This window comes from Thunnus thynnus, chromosome 17 (assembly GCF_963924715.1).
Source record: "Thunnus thynnus chromosome 17, fThuThy2.1, whole genome shotgun sequence".
Taxonomy (NCBI): Eukaryota; Metazoa; Chordata; class Actinopteri; order Scombriformes; family Scombridae; genus Thunnus; species Thunnus thynnus.
In genome coordinates, this window is record NC_089533.1 from 14,229,334 (window position 1) to 14,246,091 (window position 16,758).

Genomic DNA, 16,758 nt, shown 5'->3' on the forward strand with positions numbered 1-16,758 from the left:
GTTCCCATTAGCTTTGGGATTCAGGTCCAAGTTACAATGTTGGCAAGAAATGATTCCCAACAGAGAAACAACAGCATTGGTCATTTGTTCACAGGAGACTGCTATTTGTTAATTGTTTACTACTTACCACAAACCAGCCTTAACCAAGAATATTTTGTCCTTAGCAATGTCCTGTTCGTTTGGGTGTCAGATCAGAAAGCACTCATGAAGACAATGGCAAATAATGTATTTTGGACTTGTTGTTCTGCAGACTTGTCCTTGAGCAAGACACCAGCTCCAGATGCACTGTTTTATAGCTGATCCTACACTTTTGGTTGAATGCAAAAGGAAATATTTCCTATCAATTCTAATGTCATAACATTAGAGTTGAACCAGTCTCATAAGACACAAACATGCAGATCAATGACCTGGGTTGGAATACATTCTCTATAAATATATTAAAATGTGTCTTATTGAACAATTAAATGTTAAATGATACATTACCATGCCCTTAGATCTCAGACTGTGTGCATGTCCAAATGATCATGCTTACATGTCTGTGTTGTAGAAACTAATAAAAGCAATGAGAGAGATGAAACCGTTATCTGCGTGCCTTCATTCATCTCTCTCTCAGTCTGTCCCCGGGGGCATGGACTGGCTTCAAATGAAATGGCTGCCTGCCTACCACAGTAACTGTTAGTTAAATGTCATGGCACCACCGCACCAGATGGTGATGAGAGAAACTGTCATTAAATAATTATATGAATTCAAATACCATTCATTTATAATCAGCAAAGACTCTGGCATTTTTAGAGGTGACTCATTTTTGGCTCACAAATGTTGTAAGAAGAGACATTTCACAGATTGTTCTGCACCATCAGGTCTGATACAAGTTAGTGAGGGCATGACATGCAGTAATCCTCATTCATTAGCTTGTCACTCGCATCACCTGTAATTTAGCCCCCTGCATGAAACATTGTTAGTGTGTCAGCTCCATTGCTTCAGTAGATTACTGCCTGTCCTCAGCTGTAGTCATATATGATGCAGCCAGTAGAGTGTAAGTGTCCACCGGTGTTCAGGAAGCTCCTTTCTGTGGACAGTTCCATTTACTTTTATGTCAGCCGCAAGGTGACAAAGCAGATGGGATGCTTACGTGCACACAAACACACACACAAACACGGCAAGAAGAATGAAGATGTCCTATAAGTTGGTCGCTCTCTGTTGTTCTTGATCAATTCAATTTGCCAGAGGGAATACAAGAATTGAAATGTCTCAGTGGATGGATTCATGACAGCAGTTTTTGACTGCCTCTATGAAAATAACTTGTCAAAATAGTTTGAAAAAAATCTTGAATTCCCTCATTCTTTGTTCTTGTTCTTTTTCAGTTTTATTTCACTTTCATAGCTGTTTGCTTCTCTTTGTTGTGGAGAGCTTGGAAAAAGGATAGCCATCTTCTCTCGCTGCTCTGTGTTACATAATGCATCATTTCTGCCTGCTCACCAGAAAAGTGCCTTTTATGTTTGTTGCAACTCTGCAGAAGGACGCTCTTTACCTGTGAGGGGGCTGACAAAGGTCAAAGCCGTACAGAAAATATGATTTTTGCCAACTTCTTTCTTTCAATCTCCTCTCTCTGCATCAAAATGCACCATGGACTATTTAAAAACATAAAAGGAGGCTTCATCATAAATTGAAGTGCTCAAACTCCTATTCAGTTATTTGGACAGCAAGTCTATGATTTTATTACATCAAAGATTATCCAAGAAGGACAGGCATGTATTATTGTTCGGGCTCCCATTACCCTAAAATATTTTAATGAACTGATGATATTAGTGATGTATGAAAGGACATTCATGGCTAGACAATTTGAAATCTATTCAGGAAGCTAGTTTTAAGACAAAAGGTTTTTTTGAGGGAGCCTTGGGTGTAAAGTTTGGGATCTATGGTCCATAAAAAGAACTATGCTACATAAAAAAGTTGTTCTGAAACAGAAAAATGGATTATGGATGTCTAGCCAAGAATAACACCTACTCGGATGTTGCAAAACTTTTGCTGGGTGATGTTTATTTATTGCTTTTAATAAATGCATGCATCTTTTCTGCTTCAGGAAAAAATCATTTTAAATATTAAATGCAGTGTTTTGAGAAAGTTTCCCACAACTTATACAAATTCTTTTTTTTTGTTGTTGTTTTTCCCGAAAACCTTTTTAACATGGCACACATGATCAGGGAGCCACAGGTCCTACAATGTATGTCTTGTGTCTGGGCATCTTTTACAGAAATACTCACACACACTCACATACGCAGCATATAAACAAAAAACTCTTTGTTTTTCTGTCACTCTCAGTCTCTTTTGTCTTTTTTGAAGTGTTTTATCTCTTACTGGCATGAACAAATGCAGAGGCGTCATTATTTTTGTTGTGGTTATTCTGGCTTTTTATCACATTCCTGCTGTCCTTTTCTCCTCCAGACAGAAGGACCTTATAGCATTTGTTTGCAATAGAAAGAGTGTGAAAATGGATTTCAATTATATGCAGAAGCAGAATAGTAAGCGCCCTCTAAAAAAGTGTAGGTGGCTTCTACATGAATTCATGATGAAGTGCTATTTGAACACTAACACTACTAAAAAAAAATTTTTTAAATCACAAACAACAATCACAGCAACCCAAAACTATTACAAGGCACGTTTTATGGACTATTATTAGTAATTATGACATTGTTTCTGGAACAGCATGTTGCTCTTGAGTTTTTCAAATGCAAATTTTCATTGCTTCAGGCACCACAAATTAAATTCAAATCACCCTGATTCTATTGGGGTGTAGAAGTCTCAGCTGCTGATGTCTCAAAACCTCTGCAAGAAAATAGAACTATCTGCATGAATTGTGGATACTACCGGAGGAAAGTTGGAAAATAGGTTTTGTGTGTGTGATTTAATTTACACTCAAGTTTTAAGTGAACATCATCAAACATTAAATCACAATTGCAATGATACTACTAGAGTAATGATGATGTCATCTCAGCACATGCTTTGAGACTTCAAATTTGAACAGAAAGCTTGCGTTGCAGAGCTGTGGGCGTATAACAGGCAAGAAGAATCTGACAAAAGTTACTATTGAGTTGTATTATGGGAAGTGTTGAATCTGCTGTTTTTGAAGCTTCACCCATACTACACAATAAAATCAAAATCCTCACCCTCTGCTGCTATTTTTTAGCACTCCTTTAACTAATAAAATCTTAATTGCAAGATAGCATATTTACACACATTATTACTTAATAGTTTGTTCATTATAACATGGACATCAGTTGATTCAGAGAAAGAAAAACAGTCAAAATATTCTAGGAAAAAACAAAATATTTGTGTTTTTTAGCTTTAGCTTTATTATAACTTCTCTGCTAAAAGGAAAAAGATAATATGGAGATAAAGAGATTTTCTGTGTAATGTGGACTGAACTGAACACAAATTATTATCCAACGTAGGGATGTGCAGAGATCTCAGTATTTGTATTTGTATCTGTATTTGTTGAGGCAGCAAAATTATTTGTATTTGTATTCAAATAAAAGTGGAAAGAGGCTTAAAAAGCCTGTTTTTGTTTTTATTATGCCTCTAATTTTAGAAAATTAAAGTGTTAGAATAAGTGTTCATGAATAAAATACCTTACAAAGGAGGTCCCCACACTGAGTCTCAAACTTGAGTCTCCCAGATCATAAATGACTGCACTGACTACTGAGCTAAAACTTCACTCATCGCCTCATTGCAGACAGACCTCTACCTATTTATACACCCATAGCACAGAGACAGCACAGCATGTAAGGTCTGCATAGGGAAGAACTTCGGGGTGATTATTGCTTTGCACTTTTCATTTTTTGCCTATTTTTTAACAACCTAACTTTGTGGAAAGGAGAAGGGGAACAACAGCTTATGGAGATTCCATTGGGAGCACTTCACTTGTGTCAGTAGCTCAGCTTTATCTCTGGGGAACACCCCCAACTCTGGGAGTGATGTCAAAATTAGGAAATGTGTGTTATGTAGCAGGTGGATGTGACTCCCCTCGTTGAGACCTGCTGATAGACGTAACAACGGAGCAGAGGAGAGAGACTGAGATAGCGATGTAACCGACCTGCATGCTGGTATTTTACATGGTTTTTTTTTCTTCCCGAAAACAAATAATTTTTAAAATATTTGTATGAAACAAATATTCGTATAAAACCCACTATTTTTGCTTTGCTGAATAATGTATTTGTATTCGGGCACACCCCTAATCCAAAGTAGAGTATTTTCATATATCTTAGATGATCTTTAAACTTTTCACTGCAAAGTTGTTGTAAAAGTTTAATTTCTTTGTGTTTGTACAACACAACTTGTTGTAATCCATGGTGACTTTAGTGTTAATAAGCCTGCAGCATGTTGACACATTAGCAGTGGATCTAACGTGTTGTTTGTTGTTGTCTATAACAGCAGAAGAAGAGCACTGTTTAAACTTAATTCAGCACAGGGCACAGTCACTGTATCAATGTATCACAGTCAGTTCGCTTAATAAGTGGCTTTAATTGTTTTTTTGAGATTTTCCCCTTTTGTTTTCTTGTTCTTTGAATCCACTCAATATAAACAGCATGAGAGGGTTTTTAATAATCTTCTTTTGAACAAAAAAGCATTTTCTTAGAGAGGAAATGTGTATGCAAGGACTGACAAGATATCAGCTTGATTGACAAGACAGCCCAGAGCCCCACACCCTCCTCCTCTGACACAGTATGTGTCTCTGGAAACAGTTGGCACAGATGTCACAGAGGATATCACAATAATGAGAACTGCGAATGTGCACACATCTCAAAAGCTGCCATGCACTTAACGAGTAACCTCTGCATCTACATTCCTGCTGTGAGTGTAGATGGTACGTGGATCAATTTATTATAGTGAAAATGTAACAAAGTGGCACATTGGCAGATTAATGACTTTTGGTCTTTCAGTGCAGCATTGAGGCCTTTCAGCCAACTCACACTGAATCTGCATTATGCTGGCACTTGACATTTCCTACTCCTTACCTTTCCCTTCATAATATATTGAAAACCTTAAATTATTGATTCCCTCTTTTATATTCATGCATTCATTATTCGGAGACATAGAAATCCATTTACAAGGTTGCCAGTCTGACTTGCACTGCCAGGGTTGGGGAACCGAATGCATTTACATCTTGACTTGATATAATTGGTCTACTCACTGTCACACTAGACTACAATGCATGTTGGTCTCATTAGGTCCAAATGTTATGTAACAAAGTAAATCATCGTTTTTCTTCATTTAATTTTCCTGAAATGCTCAAAGACACAGCTCAGTAGTAACACAGAAAAATGGAAGGTAGCAGTTTGGTACCTTGCCTTTTATTGGCACAAATACAGCCAATAAAAGGCAAGATTATAGAAGATTCCTTAAAATACCAAGTATATTTTTACTAGTCAGACCCTAAAATATGCAAACAGTGAGTCATGTTTTATTAAAACTCTATTGCTTGTTTTAGTACACTACTGGACTGCTCTGGTCTGTAATTACTTGGTAACTTTTTGTCATGTATGAACATGGAGATACCTAGCCTCTAGCTAGTTAAGTATTGGTCACTTTAATGACTTTAAAAGGTCTTTAAAAGAGAAACATCCATGCAACTTGGAAACCCAACCATGGAGTAAAATATTAATAAAAGCTGCAATATTTTCTTTTGGATTGTGTTCTTCCTCCAAGAAAAGACCTTCATCTGCAATGCTGTGAATTGACCTTGTTTCATCCCCAGCTTGTCAGCAATTTTTCTTCCTTTGGCAATTTGTACTTGTGTTTCATTGTCTTTGTGCTGTTTGCTCAGTGGACCACACTGAATTGCATTAATATCTGTAAAGGAGATATTTAAAAAGCGGAAGAATGAGGAGATGTTTTCCTTGAGGCAAAGCATTTGTAAAGCAAAGTGTTGAAATCTCTTTCATCAGAAAGTTCTTGTTACTACTGACAATGAAAACATGAAAAATATTTGCCTTTAGTTACAAGTCTTTTCAACTACAGGGTTGATTTAATGTAAAGTGAAACTCGCACTCACAGACACTTTCCGCTTAGCTTAGATCTGTAGCTGTGCATGATGTTTTGTGAACAAACGAAAAAGATTTGCACAGATACTAATTGAGATTGAGAAACAGATTCCAATGTATGAGTACATAAAGAACAAAGCACAAAGGTTTGCAGTTATTAATTCAAAATTTAAATCTATTTTTTCAGATTTTTTACACATTCAAACATTTGAATTCATTTGATCAAAACATTTGTACCCTTTCACACATTTTAATGTATTCATACAATATGTTTTCATCCATTCAGATATGGTGATACACAGCTACAACCAGAGAAGGCTCCATATGAGGAAAGTTCCTCTATACACGTCTCACTCTCACTCATGCACACATTCACTCTATGACTACAGCTTTTCAAAGCACATCAGTCATCCAGACATGTCTCACACCAATGTTTGCTGGCAGATAGACATGTCAGCTGCTCTTGTATAAACATAAAAGGCATTCTCTTCATAGTCATGCAACAGAAATCAGCTTACAAGGCTGTCAGTGTCTTGTTTGGGGGTTTTTTTTTTGTTTTGTTTTGTTGTTTTTTTTGATGATGTGATGCACAAGGTTTTATGACACAAAAGGTATTCACTGATCTGTCTGTTGTTGAGGATATTGCGTTTGACTATAAAATCTGCAGATGGAAACATACATAAATTAGTTTAATAAAAATCAACCAATTGATTTCAAAATTCTAATGAAAACATTATAAACAAAAGTTTTTAAATAAATCAAATATAGTTTATTGATTTGTTTATGCAAGACTGGTTGTGTACCTGCATGAATGTGTGAATACAAACCGGCATGAGTGTGGCAGGATTGCTCAGTGTGTGTCAGACACAGTGTCGCTCCGTTTAGCTTAGCTGCCTCGTGGAGCTTATATCTCCTCTCAGGGGAGAAGTCCTATATTCTCCCAGCACTCCTCTGGGTTGGCTCAGTCTGAGTCTGCCAGTTGTTGGGAGCAGACTTCTCCACTCTGTCTGTTGGTGTAATGCTCTAATCAAAGCTTTGTAAGAATAGCATTGTCACCCATAGCGAATCTCCTTATACAAAAGTGCAACAGGGGGAAAGATGGGTCACGTGGAAAGACGCTCTGAGGCTCCTTGAGGAATTTAAGTCATGTTCATTACTTAAACTCAGCAAAGTATCAGAAAATTGTGACCCGAGTTTTTAACATGATGCAAATAATGCATTATTTGTTGTCAGATGACTAACACTGAGGGGAATTTAAAAACAGAATTATTTCATATTATCTGTGAAAGTTAGTGATGTTTTTCACCATTTTGAGGGAAATATGCGTAAGGCAATTGAGGTGATCAACTTTAATTATTTAAATACCTCCACACCTAATAGTTAGGATGAGGATTTTTTGGAAGGATCTATAGTGGTTTCATTGTATATATTGTTTTTGTGAAAAATTTCCAGTAATGCTTCCCTGATTTTTAGCTATGCTAGCACTGTGGCTCTACTGATGTCAGTCACTCGGTCCACAGCTGTGGTCCAGACTGAAATATCTCAACAACTTTTCAATTAAATTTTGTACCAATATCCATAGTTCCTGGAAGGTGAATCCCTTTGACTTTGGTGATCTCCTGATTTTTCCTCTGGCCCCACCATCCAATTCACTTTTGTGTATATTCATGCCCCCTTCAGAATGAATTTTAATCACTTTAGTAGTCCTCTAACATTTCATCTAGCACCATCATCAGGTCAAAATTTCTATTCGTCTAATATTTGGTTTGTGACCAGTTACATGCAAACATTTTACATTCCCATCAGCCTTAGCTGAACTTTGTGTTTAATCCTAATTAACAATTGTTAGCATGCTAACATGCTAAACTAAGATGATGAACATGGAAAACATCAACATATTACAATTGTCATTGTGAGCATGTTAATGTAGTGATTTAAGCATTTAAACATTGCAGTCTTGCAACTAACCTGCATGTGGTGTGGTGTCTCATTTTAAGCATGCTGAACCACAACGTCCATGCACAGAAAATTTTCTTCATAGCCTGTGCACTACAAATTAAAAAGGAGAAAAAGTTGAGTGTCTTTAATCATTTATATTTTCTTTGAGGGAAATATGACTTCAAAGTTGGTGTCACCAGGCTTGATCTTTTATTGTAGGTAGGCAATAATGCATCATGACGTGTCTTGATAAGACAATAAAATGTAGGGTGGAGGCAAACAACACAACACAACTTGGGCTGGGTTTCATATGAAATTCTTCTATGCTAATGCTGATATGAAACCTGAGTTTCTGTACAGATAATAAAATGATACCAAATCTTACTTTGATAAATATAGGTTTCCTGCAAAACCTTTTTTTCATTACATTACATTCACTTCCTTTTTGCCAACATACACACTCATTGGGAGCAATTTTTGGGGTTTAGTGTCTTGCCCAAAAGCACTTTGACCTGTGGACAGGACGAGCCAGAGATTGAAGCACCAACCCTAACCAAAGCTTTCACTTTATATTATAAATGTTAAAATTATTAGCAAATACCTCAAAGAATAAGGAAACTGGTGTATGAATTTAACCAGACGTTTAGTGCCAGTTTTCAATACTCTAAGGACACATTTCAGTCAATACCTCAACAGTATTTAATACCCAGGCCAGACCACAACAACTCTAATTTTGACCTGTTATACATTTTTAATGGTGGCCTGCCAGCCAATCATGAACAAGTATTTCTTCAGAAAAAGTTAAAAGATATATTCCCACTCTATCAGCTGACCTGGTGAGTCTAGTATCATAGGACACGGCCCTGCTTTCTCTTCTCAGTGACAACAAAGGGAAAACGTAAACAAGGCAACATCAGAAGTACCCTCACATAACTCTGCCTGTGACAACTTGTCTCGCCAGTGTCACGATCCAGCCGCCAGCAGCTTTCTGCCTGGCTTTTATCTTCCCTCCTCTGATACAGATCCTTTGGTCTTTGTCTTTTCTTTCACTGTCACCGTCTGTCTCTCCATCTTGTTGCCTTTTGGCACCCTCTCTGTCTCTGTCATATCGCTCCCTCCATCTTTGACTGTCACATCAGTCTCTCTGCCATTGTTATCGTCTTGTACATTTACTGTGAACAGAGAAATCAGAGGTGCTGTTCATGAAATAGGAATCAAGAAACTGAATTTGACTGGGTTTGTTATTGTTGAGGGTTTTTTGGCCCTTGAATACAATATTAAAGTCCCACCCGTATCTGATTTGCCACACTGTTTGGGGACTGTAATGCCATGGCAGTGAGCAGAGAAATGTATTACCTCCTCTGACACCATGCCACATTGTCATTGACATTTGGCTCCCTGAGCATTTGGCTAGAGAGCCTGGTATTAGTCTTGAATAAAAGATGAGCCCAGCCCAGTTCCTTTAGCCATGGCCACTGAGGATATTAGACTTATTTGAAGTCAGGTGTTCATCAGCTTGAAGCCCTGCTGTTCTAAAGAGAGAAACAAAAAAGTAAGTTTATTTTATCCATTTCTTTTAAAAGTATTCACTGGAAGTGTTGGCTTGCTATCATGTCTGCCTTGACACTGGTATAGACGTCTATAGCAATTACTCTCCACACCAGAGAACACCTGTTGGTATTTGTAATATTCACACTAATAGCTGAGTTGCACACATTGATTAACAAATTAATTGATGATGATTATACTAATATTAACACCCTTTGTTAGCTATTAATTTAAATTAGTCTTGCAGTTCCACATTGTGACCACTGGAGGGCAGTGAATTCTCATGATTCTAATTAATCAATAGTCAACTTGCTCCAGCTTTCAAAATTAGACAGATGCCCACCTCTGGACTACAGCAACTCAACACAAAAGCAGGAATACTGCAACATTTTGGGCTGAAATTTTGTCTCTTTGCTTTAAGAGCAATTGGTCCAGGAAGTGTAAAGCCTAGCTTAGCTCAAACACTGGAGGCAGGAGACACTGCCAACCTGCAACAAAAAAGCAGCCTGTGAGGCTATACTCAGGCACTGCAGTGTTTGCATTGTCTAAGATAACAGCTAGCCATTGGCTTTCAGCTACCATGGCTTTGAGAAAGACAGCGTCAAACACTATGCAGATACTCTGAGCTGTCTACAGGTGAAATACAAACTGATATCCATATTTGTGTGTATGAATCTAAAGGGAAGGCTACAAGACCAAATGTGGTTTGTTTTGCAGCAAATGGATGCGGTACTGACAGCAGGATGTTACTGTTTGCTCAGGGATGCAGGCCCTTTGTTGGCTATTAATTATGCTACCTTTATTTATATTTTGTATCTGTTTACACATCAAATATCACTTCCTAAAAATGGTCTGATCTCTCTAACACCAGTAGTGTTGTATGCTATACCATGTATGCTATTACTCTAAAACAAACCAAACCACTCTTGCATGAATTTTAATTTCCAGTGTGGTTTGTCATAAGCCACAGCACTGCCCAAAGCTCCTTTCTCTGCATTCTGCACAGAGTAACAGCTGTAATTCTATTAAAAAAATAGTGTATATCCAGTTATCAAGTGGAATAAATTGCGCTAATTTTCCTCAGCAAGTTTAAATGCACTCACTAACATATTTTCTTTCATTTGAATGATAATGTCAGCCATTTCACACATCAACCCTCTTCCACTATAAAAAGATAATAGGAGACTTTAATTCTCCAGGGCGGAGGTGACAGGTAGTATCATCTGGAATCAATGACTGTATCTGTGAAATGACCCATGGGGGGGATGTGCAATAAACAGCTGAATGATCTAATTACAAGCTATGGTTCATCAACTGTAATTGCAGCATATGAAGAGAGTCACTCAGAAGCAAGCTGTCAATTCAGGGAGAATCTTTTATACTGCAGAGGTTTTATCAGACTCCTTGTGCGAGGATGAAAGGTTGTAAAGTTTGAAGATAGATAAACAATAGCCTATTATAAAGGCCATTTTGGACATACAAATTCACACAGGCGGCCAATAAAATCAGTGATGCACTGTGTTTGGAAATAAAGAAGTCACTATCCAGCAATCACTCTGATTGGTATTATATTACCTAACCAGAATAAAAACTGTAGCATCACTCTCAAAGACTGTTTATCAAAGACTATGGGGAAGTTTTGTTGGATGGAAGGCAAATTTAATTGTACCTTTTAGATCGACTGTGCTATGAGAAGCAACAACAACAACCGTCCATCTTGGAAAGCGACATTTGAAAAAGTTAAATTATGCATGAAGCAGGCAATTAGCCACATGTAAAATGTTCTTCAGTAACTTTTCGCCCCCTCAGCACTATGTTGAAGAGCGCTGGTGATGTTGCGCTTGATCATTTCAATGCAAATTTCAAACAACACAACCCAATCTTTTTCCACCTTTATCAGAATAGCAGAGGGTTCCGTCAGACCTTTCTCTAAAGGTTTCTCTAAATCAGCTCTCCAGGTGGAGCTCATTGCCTGGTTAAAGAACCTTGGAGTCCTGTCTGGTTTCTCAATTCACCAAACCTCTTCAACACCAAAGCACATCAAAATACAAATGTGATTCAGCATTGATTTAAAGGCAACATGATAAATTAAAGACTGGTTAGAGGTAGAGTATGCAGTAAACCCAATCACACATAAAAAACAATCATTGTTTTGTTGAACATTATATAAAATAAAACAGAAGCAGATCTCATTTCAGCAAAGTTGCACACTTTTTTGTAAATCTTGAATTTCTAAAACTCAGTTAAATCATTTAAACAACCAGAATTTATTATTCTATCAAAACTATGAAGTGTTTGATCAAGTGTTTTCCTTATTTTGACTGTAGTTGTATTCCTTTACTTCTCTCCTTTATATAGATAAACTAGCAATTGCATGCAAGGCAACATGTAGAGGAGTAGAAAACCTTTTCAGAATCAAAAGTAGCCTTGTCCCTCTTGAGCAATAAGCCTTCTAACATTCTTCGTGAAAGGGAGCGACTTATTGCTTGAGTTCAGTTTGCAGTTGGCTTGATGGGATGGTAGCTGAATGAAATGTTGATCTTTTATTTATATGCACCTGTGCGTGTGTGAGCAGGGTCATGAAATGCTAATCGAGTGAGCCTGTAGTGGGGCATCATTCTGCTGGATGTGGGGCTGACTGAGCAAAGACTACAAGCTCCAGAGTTTGGAAGTGGGAGGATTTGACAGCCACTGAAGACAGAGAGATGCTGAGAGAAGGTTTTAAAGATGGTGTGGATTAGTTCCAGATGGATTTGGGAGAAATACTGCAGTTGAAGAGGATTAATGATTAATGATTGTGTCAGGGACAGCAAAAGAGACAATGGAAGTTATAATTCTGAAAAAAAAAAAAAAAAGATTTTTACCTCACAAAAATGTAGATGAAATACATGCGTCATTAATGTACATTATTTTCATTTTCTGTTAGTCTCCCAATTATTTTTTAACCATTAACCATTTGGCCTCCCAGTTCCCAAATCCAAAAAGTTAGCATAAAATTGTTTGTCCTGTCTAACCAAAATTTAATTATATCAAGCTGATTATCTTTTGATTTTATGTGATAGAGGAAAACCAGCAAATATTGCAGGTTCTGAACATCTAAGAACCTGGAATCAATGATTTTTGGCATTTTTGTTTAAAAAAATACTTCATTGGTAATCAAAAAAAATCAGTTTGAACATAAGTGGGTCTAAAGCCATGTGGCCTGTGAGGCTATACTCAGGCACTGCAGTGTTTGGATCTAGCACCAGCATGGCTATATCCTCATAATGGCAATGTGAACACATGATGTTTAGCAGCCATGTTTGAGTGTCAGTGTTGCTGTTGCTTGCACGCGCTCTTTTGCATGTTAACCATAAGTGTGTTAGCATGCTAAGATTTGCCAATTAGTGCTTAACCCAAAGAATAGCTGAGGCTGATGTGAAATGTCATTAGTTTTGGGTATTTGATAATAAACCAAAGTAGTGGACCAAGTAAAATTTTCACCAAAGTTATTGCACTTCATCATGAGGGGACATGAATGTTTGTACTAGATTTCATGGCTATCCATCCAATAATGGTTGAGACATTTCACTCAAAAGCACAAATGTCAATCTCATGGTGGCGCAAGAGGAAAGTCAGGGAATTACCAGTTGGTATGATACATCACCTGGGGAACATGACTGTCTGTACCAAATTTTGTGCCGATCCAAGTAGATGTTGAGATACTTCACTGGATAGGTGAAAAGTTTCACTTGTTAGGCTTTGTCCTATGGGCAACATGGATGCCTGAACAAAATTTCATGGCAATTAATCCAGTAGTTGTTGAGGTATTTCGGTTGACACTGCTATAGCCATGCACCATAGTGAGCCCATAGTATGGCTCAAAATGTCCATCTTATTTCAGTGTTTATCAAGATAATTTTGACTCAGGTTACCATACCAAGAAATGTTCATATTGACACACACCTACTGTATACAATAGATTACAATTGACACATGCATGCAGTCTTCCTTAACTACATGCATACATTCTGACATGCACAGGCAGCACAGGCAGCACTGTCAACACGTTTGCTATCTCATCTCCTGTTATTTAACATGACCTTTGGCTGGAGGTGACCCCTGTGAAATCCCTTTATACCAGAATTAATTACTAGGGAGCTGACAGAGGGGAAACAGCTCTGAAGCAAGACTGCAAAAGAAAAGGGAGATTGATCACCGGCCAGTCAGAAATCCAATGTGGAGTAAGTCACTGTGGATACAAGTAAGCATTGTGCTGAGATGAGGGATATTATTTCAGCAGGAGGGCTTTGCAGGTGTCTGTCTGCTCTGATTAAATGCCCATTAACAGTGAATGGATGGTTCAGGTGCTGTCAGAGCTCATACAGTCAGCAGTGCTATTTGTTCCCCTGTAAAGCTTTATCTTCCCCCCCGCGTATGTATTGTGTTTAAGACAGGATGGAGCAGACAGTCTTGATTAAACTGAGGATGATGATGAGTATGTGTTACAGTACTTCTTTTTCTCACAGTGTTTCTCATTCTTGAATGCACTGTCTCGCTTTTATCCCTTTTATCTTTGTCCTTGCCCAATTTGTCTGCACATTTTTCTCCCTTCATCTTCTAAATGCCCTTGTCACTCTCACTTTCCACCTCCTCTTTATTCATGTTGTTAGATTTAATCCTCAGACTCGTTCTTGTGAAGTCCCAGACAAAGTTTTCTTTTCCCTTATTATGTGTACTACACATTTCTCCTTTCTTGTCTCTTATCTCAAGTTGTTTTAGGTTTTCACACTCATAATTGTCCTCTGCTAACACCTCCTGTCTTCCCTCTCTCTTGTCTCTTTGTCCTGTTTTTATTACCAGGCATGGCTGACTGAGATCCACGAGTACGCCCAACAGGATGTGGTGCTCATGCTGCTTGGAAACAAGGCAAGGCATTATGGGAAATACTTGCCACTGTAGGTAGAGATAGAGTGGAAGCAATAAATCCTGCAGATACTGTATATTCACAGTAGGGTTAGGTATCTAACTTAAATACTGAAGTGTTTACACAAAATGCTTGGTCAGATTCTTAGTCTTGTTTACTTATTCCTTGATTAGGTAAGACTTAAATAATAATTTTGATAAATTTATATTGTATTTTAGAAAGTTTTTGTATGGCTGCTTTGCATTAGGAAAAATTTAACAGTGATGCGTTTGAGATTTCTGCCTTTTTCTATTTATATTTTTAGAAAATCCTATAGGAAATCATTTTCATATTCCTCATCTGTATAGAAAACATACCCAGTTTTAATGCACACATGCACAGTATCGAGTGCTGCATATGTACAAACACGAATGCATTTAAAATGTAACCAAAGCAACTTCATACACACTCAGTACATCATTGGTGACTATATTGGCTTTAAAAAATTTGATAATAATCCCAAAAGTATAATTAGTTTTGTTCATTTCAAGCACACATACATCTGATAATGTCTGTCAACCTGCTAAACTGCAAATACCAGTGACGCACATATTTTGTGTGACTGCCATTCGCATCCCTCTCTCTCAGCGGAGAACAGATGTCTCTGTCTCAGAGTTCTGTCTACTTTCAGTCCCCCACACTCCGTATCAGCCCTTAATTAGCGTCCGAACAGCCAATCATGACTCATTAACTGCCATCCGACCTGAACACCACAAAACACTTGTATGTAAACTGTGGACAAACAGTGAGCAGATCTCCACAGTTAGTGGGTGTATGTTGTGGTTTTAGCCAGTGCATGATGTTGGCATGTGTGACATTAATCTCCCTGTCTCACCAGGCTGATGCCACTCATGACAGGGTGGTGAAGAGAGAGGATGGCGAGAGGCTTGCTAAGGTGAAGAAATCAATAGTTACTGTAGGAGAATAATGAAACATTTTTACTGCACAGATGCCAGTGCTGCAAAGTTAACGGGGTTGGAATGAGAAGCAGCACCAGAAAGTCAGCTTATCTATATAGGTGATTCATCGTCTCCTCCACTTACTAAAATATTTGTATGACTGATTGAATTTCTATGGTGGATGAGAAGACTATGAATATTACAAAAAGGTGGGACTATCTAGAGATCAGTTCTCATTTTTGCTCTTTATCTTTGCACACAAAAAGGCAGACAAGACAAAGAAAGGCAAGACACCTGAGAGGTATTGCTCCCCTGTAGATAATGAACATTTGAAAATGAATATTTACTCTATGTATTCCTGCCTTGTGTGTCATAATCTACAAAAGTTTTCTGAGCTTCTGCAAAACATTCAGCATGTCAGTTATAATCAGTTTTATAGTGCTGGGTTCTGTGATAAACTTTAGTGCAGCTACAGATATAACCACTAAGCACTGGAACAGGAACAAACATTTCTTTTTATCAATTTCCCTGACTGTTGCTTCACAGCATGGAACACAAAAGAAATAGCAAAGAAGTGGGAGCAATAAAGTGCTACTAAGTAGGCCTAACTTAAGGCTCAGCCTCAGAGGGGGAAAAAAGCACACAGTTATCATCACTGTGGGCTGAGACAAATTCCCCCTTCAGAGGAAAGGCTGAGACAAATTTATCACAAGTAAGCCTGAGCTGGATTTATCCAAAGTAAATAAGCACAACTAGTGCTGCAAAACTGTCAAATAATTTTTTGTTAAATTCAGAAGTAAAATCCAGTCGAAAAGTGTTAAGTTATTATAAATATGTATGTGTCTGTTGGGGGTAAAAGGGTGAAGCACAAAAGGGAGATCTCTATTAACTGCCATTGCTTTGACTGTGCAGGAGTTTGGAGTTCCCTTCATGGAGACAAGTGCCAGGTCAGGTCTCAATGTAGAGCTGGCTTTCACTGCTGTGGCTAAGTGAGTACACCTACCTTTGTGCAAGTGTTGATGATTGGTCTAATTAAGAGGTTTCTTTGTCACAATAATGTACTACTAAGAAGATAGAACAGCACCTTTTTGTCAATAAGAAATGTAAGTGTGGTAGTAGTAGCAGTCATAACATCCACACTCAAGATCAACTTGCTAGCTTTTCCCAGCGCTTTCAACTGCATTTCAGGTTGAAACCTCTGGAAAAAGCCAGTAAGCAGATCTTGAGTTCAAAATTCTGTGTCAAAAATAATTTATACTTTAAACACCATTGAGTTATCTTTCTGTCCGTCTTCTCTCTTTATGTTCTGTGTCTGAAAAACAATACGTGAAACTTTGTGCTTATGTTACAGATTCCTCATTAAATTTTTGGACCAACATATTGCATA

The 16,758-nt window shown here is 37.8% G+C and overlaps 1 protein-coding gene across 3 annotated transcripts in view; it reads left to right on the top strand.

Annotated features, from left to right (window-relative positions):
- Positions 1-16,758, top strand: part of LOC137168551 (ras-related protein Rab-26-like) — a 56,935-nt gene that overhangs the window by 38,306 nt on the left and 1,871 nt on the right. For all 3 annotated transcript variants that reach the window (XM_067571198.1, XM_067571200.1, XM_067571199.1), the window contains 3 exons: positions 14,370-14,435; positions 15,311-15,367; positions 16,284-16,360. In XM_067571198.1, the coding sequence (XP_067427299.1) occupies positions 14,370-14,435; positions 15,311-15,367; positions 16,284-16,360 (200 nt within the window). The remainder of the gene's footprint in view (positions 1-14,369; positions 14,436-15,310; positions 15,368-16,283; positions 16,361-16,758) is intronic.